The sequence below is a fragment of the Euphorbia lathyris genome, chromosome 4 (assembly GCF_963576675.1).
Source record: "Euphorbia lathyris chromosome 4, ddEupLath1.1, whole genome shotgun sequence".
NCBI lineage: Eukaryota > Viridiplantae > Streptophyta > Magnoliopsida > Malpighiales > Euphorbiaceae > Euphorbia > Euphorbia lathyris.
The window spans coordinates 39,872,787-39,881,699 of NC_088913.1; the positions used below are offsets into that span (position 1 = coordinate 39,872,787).

Sequence of the window (8,913 nt, forward strand, 5' to 3'; positions counted from 1 at the left end):
AAGAAACTAAACTCCTCTTTAAATATAGTTATTTTCATTGAAAACGTTAACGTTAAATTTACATAAATTAAGATAAATCTATACTTTTTAAAAACCGTTAATATAAATCTTTATCCCCATATATATAAAATCATATGATAATTTATCAATTTCTATTAATTTAATTTTTTATTTGGTTTGAATTTCTAAAATTTATTTTTATGTACCCTACTTGAAATTCACAAGAATCCATAATTAAATTATTCCCACTATGTTAAGTGGCTTGAAATGAGAATTCAGAAATGTGAGGGACTATTATGCTATAGAAAAAATAAACAAAAATAAAAAGCAGCAAAAGCGAATGGCTCATTTGTAATTAATTGCGTATGCATGGTACAAATTGGTAATTAGAAGAGCGACCGTTCCACGAAACTTTACACGTGGTATCCATCGAAGGTGTTTGAGAAAGCTGGCAAACAAACGGCTCATTCTTTCGTCAGTTTCCACACTCCCCATCACAGCACATCAAATTCAAAATAATCAGTTGGTTCAGAATTCTAATACATTAACCAAACCCCTTAGTCAAACCGACTCTCAACTAACCATAGTTAACTCAACCAAATCAATAACCAACCCCTGCTACTTCCACTTATTTACAATCTCACCCTCATCCTACTCAACTATAAATCTAACCTTGGAGACTCGCTAGGTTTGCCAAACCAACTAGCCTTCGGGCCCCCTAAAGGGAAAATCCCCAAAACAACCCCTCTGCTCTTCTTCCTCCTCCTCCACCTTTCGATCTGAGATAAAATGGCTATGAGTTCGCAGTCCAGAAGATCCAGCAGTGGTCCAGTCCTCCGCTCCGGTTCACCTTGTGGAAGATTCCGATCCGTACATTCCGATTCTTATTTTTCATCGTCTTCATCATCTGCATTTGCTTCTTCAACCAGCTCCAGTTTTCATTCTCCGCCGTCTTCCTTTTTCAACAGTGACGACCACCATCACCACCACAGATCAGCTTCGCCTACTCGTGTTAATATCTACACGACCTCAACTACACCATCTCCTTCCTTTCGTGTCTGTATTGGCCGATCTAGTTCTCCAAATCGTTCGATATCATCGGTTGCTCCGCAGAAGAATCCGATTTCTCTCCGTAAGAAGACGAAGACATGTATGTGTTCTCCAACATCGCATCCTGGATCGTTTCGGTGTAGCCTGCACAAGAATACTGGTTCTCACAGTCATGGATCGGATTCCTACACCCCCAACCGGCTGAACATGAGGCGATCTGCGATGAAGAATTCAATCGTGAGAATCGGCGGCGTTGAGGGGGATTGGGTGATGAGAGCGTTGACGGCTTTGATCCGTCCATCTTCACATCAACAGAAGCGTCGAGGTGATTTCCAGCCTAGGCCAAGCAGGCTTTCGGTTATGTCGAAAGCTGATGATCCTATCTGATTCTGCTTGGATTCACAGGTTGATTGTTTTTTTTTAATTTCAACGTGATCAGATTCCGGCAACGTATGCTAGGATCCGGCGAAGGTGTGTATAGCTGAGACATAAACGGATTTGTACGGGATGATTTCCTTTAATCTGCAGCGTTGGCTGTGTCGAATCGGACGACTGGATTTTGATCCGAATAGAGACAGTCTTCGTCGACGAGTTTTTGTACTCGATACCCTAGATTATTTCGGGACATAGTTTGAAGAGAAATCCTTTGTTTGTACATATCAATGCTATGCAAGGAGATTTTAGACCTTTAAATCTGATGATCTAACTTAATGTCGATTAAAATTGAATTTAATTTTTGAACAATTCATTTCAAGCCAAAACTTCCAAATAATTGGTTTTGACTTGTATGCGCCTGTTGTGCTTGCAGTTTTCCGTTAGCCGTGAACATCCCGTTAAGCGTTGACGGATTCGTTCACCGTAAGCGTACCCGTCGTTGCGTGCGTCGTTAACATTGCCGTTACCTTTGCCAGTTGCGTGGTCCTGCGTGCAAGGTATATCCCGTTACTCTGTATTCTTTTTTTTTATATATTTTGTTTTCTATTATTTAAGTATAATATTTTAAGAAATTATTAATCTATGTTTTGACGTGTTGTTTGATACAGGCACGAAGCTTGCGGATGTCCTCCATTTCCGAGACCGGAATTTTTAAACATATCAATGGTGGCGATGATGGTTAAGTATTAATTTTCCTTTGAATAATTAAATTACAAACCCTAAGGGAATATGGTAAAAAAGTATTGTCAGTATTAGTCTCCTCTTTTACTTAAAATGTCAGTATAAGAGAGGACTTGCTTTGGAGAAAGCATTTGGACATGGATTAATCAGTAATGAAACAGAAGGAAAAAAAAAAGGGGCAGGGTATTACTCCATTTACAAAGGAGTTGATTATTTTATTTGGAGAAAAAGTAATGAAGCAGAAGCAAAAGAAAAAGAATAGAAAATACAAAGAGACAGCTGGCTCATAATTATGAATTAAATAAAGAAGAATCTGGAGGAGGGATTTGAATTGGGAGTGAAATTAGATGGTAAGTTTTGGCCTGAGTTAGGGTTGGTTTGTTTTATCTGGTGTTGCTGTTTCCTGTTACGGAAGCAGGGATTCCCAGTTTTTATAAAAAGCTACTTTTCGGAGACAAAAGGTAAACAGGGATTCCCAGTTTTTATAAAAAGCTACTTTTCGGAGACAAAAGGTAAACAGGAGATGTCTAATCAAACATCTTAAACTTTTGAAAAGGTAAATAGGAGGTCAAAAACATCTAACAAACACTCCCTCCCCCTTAATGTGATTGCAATTTACGTTTTGTCTTTGAAAAGACGTAGAAGAATTGAGAAGGTAACAGAATATGGAATAGGAATTTGAATAAGATAAGAAATCCGTGAAGGAACATGGATGGATGGGCAGCGTGAGAAAATTGAGGAAGGACCATTGGACATAATTACGTGGGGAAGTGGCATATCCATCCTCTTCTTGTGACACATGTTAGCCAAGTTCTGATATTTCAGGACCACTAGAAACAGATTGGATTGGATAATGTCAGAATTTTTGCTTGGCTTTCATCTCTTCATCTCATGGATAATACAGTGGTAGATGGAAACTTCACTAATCCAAGAAATATCAAGTACAATTCGCTACAAATAACACTAATATAATATGAGCGAATAACACTAATATAATATGAGATACAAGCTTTTATGAATCTACAATGTTAAATGCAACCAGATATGTAATGACACTGTCTGGTATAGGTGGTCTACCTGCCTGGTGCAGGGTAGATGGCTCTTACGGTCTGGAGCAGGTGGTATAGTATAGGGTAGAAGATCTGAATTGAATCTCATATTAGAAATGGAGAGATGTCTCATTTAGAAATGGAATAGTATAGGGTAGAAGATCTGAATTGAATCTCATATTAGAAATGGAGAGATGTCTCTTGAATTGAATTTCATATCAAAGAATCCAATGTATATATATATACACATATATCGTTTGGATAATATTTAATAAAATCCTATACCTACTAGCTTATGATTTTACAAGATAGCAAATTAATAAGATTAATAGTATTGGAGAAGCTTGTAATTTGTTTGGCTGACATTCGTTTAATAGTAGGGTTTTTAAAAGTGGGTTTCGTTTAGAGTATGTCTAATGGTGGTAACACCCAAATGGTGTTATCTAGACATAGATTATATCTAAAAGTAACATTCCATTAGAACCTCTTGTTACTTTATAAAATTTTAGGGATAAAAAAATAATTTAATTAATAAATAAGCATTCAAAAAGAGAAAAGTAAGTATAAATTATTTAAATGAGTAGAAAATGACAAAGGAGTTGGCCCACTTAGTTGTTATTAAGTTTGGTAACAAACTAATATTAGAGCACAAAAAAGGATAATTCTAATCTAATGGCCGAACACGAACATAGTGTAATAACATTTTTTAAAAATCACGCCCAAGAAATTATTGAAAAGGAAAAATACAAATATTTGACAATCTTTCGATTACCCATAATTTATCAAGAAAATAATATGAAAGACAAAGGAGTTGGCCCACTTAGTTGTTATTAAGTTTGGTAACAAACTAATATTAGACACAAGTGCTCTGAAGTTAAAGTAACAACTTTTAAAGCTAAAATAACAATTAAGTGACATCCATTAGGATGCTCTTATTACATGTTATTTGAAAATTTCTTGACATGTAAGATGTCATATCCACTCAAATTAGAAAGATTATGACTCACCATTCGGAATTTATATATGTAGAATATTATAATTTGAAAAACTAAGTTACAATATAAATTAGTTTATCATATAGATTATGTGAAGGAAACAACTAAATACGCGCACTCAAAGAACATGTTTCTTTTACGATTTGTTTTCTCCCATTTTCTTTCTCATCTTCTTAGACGAGCAATATCTCATGTGTTTCTAGGTATGTTTTGAATCTCATATTGACAAAGTTATATATCATTGGTGGTAAAGGCGGCTTTAGCCAGTTTGTCTGCTTTTGCATTTTGCTTCCTAATAATATTTATGAATTCACATATTGTGTCTCTTTCCTATCACATGGAATAACATTTCTTTTACCTTTCCTAGGTACCTTACCATGGACGTTTCCTTTATTGCATATTTCTTGTTGATTTCTCACAATGAGTCAAGAATCACAGAAGTTTTGCACCATTTCCGGTGCTATCTCTTCAAGGATATGCAGTCCCTATATCATGGATTCATATTCAGTAGCATTGTTTATAATACGAAAGTTTAGCTTGATTGTATAGGATGTTTGTATCCCTATCGAGCCCTGCATCCAGAATCTAACGCCTCCTCCCATTGAGGAGGATACCCCGTCTACGAACATCTCCTAATCTTTGCTCAAATTGGGGTATTTTGTATATTTCCTTGCAAACTCAACTATAAAATTAACTAAAATGAAACTTTTGATTATCGTTCAAGGTTGATACATGATGTCGAATTCTTTGAACTTGATTGTCCATTATGCGAGCCTACCGGTTGTCTCAGGTCTGAACAATATCATCCTTGGAGATAAATGGTTCATACTAGAAAATATAGCTTGTAACTGAATCGAGGTTGTTTTGTGTATCAGAATTTCACATCTTTCACCACCTTACTAGTGTAGTATATCGAGTGCTACTTGCCATTTATTTATTAGTTGTTCAGAACCAAATGGGGAACTCTATATATATCGAGTGCTACCTAGCATCACCACCTCAGATTAGTTGCCTAGGAAAATGGAGAGCTTTATATATAACCGCATTAAACCAATAGACTCGTCCTTCATCTTTTATTAAGCTTCTTATTATCATGGAATAAGAAACACTCTCAAGTCATGATTAATTGCCTTCTTTTTCCAGCCACGATAATAGCTTCATGTGGTGTTCAATTACTTCGACCAGAACACAGATAGAAAGATCTCTCTGTCTGAGTTGCAAAGCTGCTTGAGGTCACCGGGTGGAGAGATCTTTCTATTGAGAATGCAGAGGTTACTATAAGGTTATCAAACTCATACTAGCATGATCTATTATGTTTTGAGGATTTTAAGAGGTTCGTTTTTTTTCACCTCTGCTTCTTGGGATATCATGAACTCAAGGTATTTCTTAGAGTCTACACTGAATGTACATTTTTTTAGGCTGAGCTTCAGCTAATGTTGCTGTTAAGCCCAAAATATACCTAAAATATTATCAATAATTACATCAATATTGCTACGAATTTATGCTATTTATACCTATTTAGAAAGCTTTTACTTTCGAATATGTTTCTTTCATGCAAGGTACATAAATATTTGGTAAAATCCAAATAGGAGTAAAAAGAGCTCGAAAATAGAAGAAAAGCCCTACAAAAGGAGTCGAAGACGACTAAAATTAATAACGCCAAGTCGAGGACACGAACGAGAGCGAAAAAATGAAAAATGCTCCGTGCCGCGACCGCGGCTTCCCCTTTTCACGGTCGCGACACGCGTCCTTCAGCCATTTTACCCTTCGTCCGAAGTACAATTGATGCTCCCCCATTCTCGGTAGTGAATTTGATAATTCTCGGTAAGAGCAGGAGATTTAGAAGCCTAGTTACACACTTTCATTTTCGACGGAACGCGATCGTTCGGGTGGATAAAGACATTCCTTCACAACGGACACGATCCTTCACAACGGACACGACACTTCGATTAAGACTCTTCAACATCTATAAATAAAGAGTTGATGGAGAGTTGAAAGAATGTGATATGTGTAGAAGAAAGAAATTAGTGTAGAATTTATGTAGAAATTCCGAATCAAGTGATTCAGAAGTTAGATTTCGATTCTATTCAAAAGCAATATGATGTACACACATTGTTTACAAATTAATAACAAATTCAGTAGCGTTTAGACATTGTTCCAGTTTAGTTTTCATTTTGGTAGTAGACCGACCCAGTCTCTATTACGAAGATTCAGCGAGAAGATTGAGTAGAGGATTCGCCCTTGAGCCTGACAAACTCGAACGAAACCCAAGGAAAGGATTGCCAACCCGTTCACTTGCACGCCGTCGAAGAATTCAATGCTCCATGTTCTCTGTAAACTTGTATCAATTTATATTTCATCTAATAAAGTCTGTTCTATTCGATAGATTCTTATGCAGCACTTTGGTAAATGAGCCGAAGTGGATTGATGCTGGTGTTTTCATTAAAACGTATTTAATCCAAAATCTTTACAAGGAAACTTTGTTGAACACTTAGGCAAATTATTATCTCGGTAGAGTTTTAATTTGGTTAAGGGCAATTATCCCGGATAAGGGTTTTGTCGCGTTCAAAGCCAATTAATTAGAGGTTCCGTCATTTATTTCATCTTTATAATTCGTACAAAGTTTAAAGTTGTTTCTTTGCTTAATGCAAACAAATATACTTGTTTACTTTTCTAAAGTACTAAAACGTTCCTGTTTTGCAAATTCATTTTTAATCAGATATTTTCTAACATCTTCATGTTCTAATCTAATTCTTATTCTAGCTATTTCAAAACCAAAACCGATTAAACGATTTTTCCATATCATAAACCTAAAAGTAAATTTAACCGATTGTAAATAAGTTTTGTTAAAAAAGCGTTCCCTGTGGGATCGATATCTTTTATTACTACAAGCGTATACCGTGCACTTGCGGAAATCGCTCAACAAGTTTTTGGCGCCGTTGCCGGGGATATGCCAAATTTTTTGACAAAATTTTAAATTTTTCGTGTTTTATTACGAATCTAGGTTTATTCATACTTATTCAAACTTTTATATTTTTAATTATTTTCAATTACTAACATATTTATTTTTCAAATTCTGTTTTGTAGGTAGTTTCGGTTCGTGCAAAATTTCAAGTTCATGCGCAGTTCTCGAAGTTCGGGCACGTCACCAGATCCTATTGACCCAGAAATTGAAAGAACCCTTAAAAAGAACAAGAAAGAAAAGAAAAAGAAAAACCAAACCCCAATAAAAACTAAAATTACCGAGCCAGAAGTTATGGCCACACTTATGGATTACGCTAGGCCAGGAGTGGCCGGTGTAACAAACAGTATAGTTAGACCCCAAATCAATGCAAATCAATTTGAAATTAAGCCTGCGTTGCTTAATATGTTGCAAAATAATGTAACGTTTTACGGGTTACCTAACGAAAATCCTAACACCCATTTGACAAATTTCTTAGAAATTTGTAACACTTTTAAAATTACAAATGTGACTGCGGAAGCGATCAAACTTCGCCTTTTTCCTTTTACTTTGAAGGATCGAGCCAAAGAATGGTTAACTTCTATGCCAGCCGCATCAATTGAGACTTGGGAGCAATTAGCCCAAGCATTTTTATCAAAAAAATTTCCTTTAGCAAAACCCGCAAGAGTCATTAAAGAGTTAACATCTTTTTCTCAAAATGATAATGAAACTCTTTATGAGGCTTGGGAACGTTTTAAAGAACTTCAACGTTTATGCCCACACCACCAATTGCCCGCTGAACTTTTAATGCAAACATTTTATAATGGATTAAATCCTACAACTAGAGGTTCATTGGACGCTATGTCTGGAGGGTTATTTATGAAGAAAACATCTGCCCAAGCAAGAGAACTTTTGGAGGAAATGGCAATCAACAGCTGTATGTGGCCCGCGGAACGTGGACACGTACCATTAGCGAAACCATCATCCTCAACAACATCATCAGTTAAAGGTATAGTGAATCTTGATCCAGTAGCGATGTTGCAAGCCCAATTTTCTGCCTTATCGCACAAAATTGATAGGTTTATGGCACCGTGTGATTCTAATGGTAAGCCAATCCAAACAGATGTGGATTACGAAGGTATGAGTGAAATTGAACAGGTAAATTTTGTCCAAGGGCAAAACCAAAATAATAACCCTTATTCCAATACATATAATCCTGGATTGAGAAATCATCCTAATTAACTGGAGAGATAATAATAATGCTAATGCTAATCAAAATCGTACTACTAATTATCAAAATCAATCAAAAGATACGATTAGCACTTTATCTTCTAAAATCGACAAATTTATTGATGCTATGAGTGGAAAAATAAGTAATCACGACGATGGTTTTAAACGGATCGAGAATAAATTCGATCAGCTTATTAAAAACCAATCATCTAGCATCCATAATTTGGAGATTCAAATTGGACAACTCGCTAAATCAATTCCATCCCGCAAAGAGGGAAGTCTTCCAAGCCATACGGAAGAAAATCCGAAAGAGCATGTTAAGGCTATCACTCTTCGTTCAGGGAAAAACTACTTAGGCCCGGAAATGCCCGGAAATTCGACTTTACTTGGAACTGATTTACCAAAACCCAAAGAAGATACATTAAAACAAAAAGATGCACTGATTGACTCTAGTACAAAAACTTTTGTACCCAAACCACCTTTTCCACACAAAGTCCGCAACAAGGACTATGATAAACAACTTTTAACATTT

The 8,913-nt window shown here is 35.9% G+C and overlaps 1 protein-coding gene and 1 non-coding gene across 2 annotated transcripts; one reads left to right on the top strand and one right to left on the bottom strand.

Annotated features, from left to right (window-relative positions):
• The first annotated feature begins 683 nt into the window (after window positions 1–683).
• Window positions 684–1,796, top strand: LOC136225918 (uncharacterized). The gene has a single exon (XM_066014086.1). The coding sequence runs from the start codon at window positions 790–792 to the stop codon at window positions 1,435–1,437; it is 648 nt and encodes a 215-aa protein (XP_065870158.1). The 5' UTR covers window positions 684–789; the 3' UTR covers window positions 1,438–1,796.
• Window positions 1,797–7,835: 6,039 nt separating this feature from the next.
• Window positions 7,836–7,942, bottom strand: LOC136228140 (small nucleolar RNA R71). The gene has a single exon (XR_010688475.1). It is a non-coding gene; the product is annotated as a small nucleolar RNA R71 (small nucleolar RNA).
• Window positions 7,943–8,913: the final 971 nt, after the last annotated feature.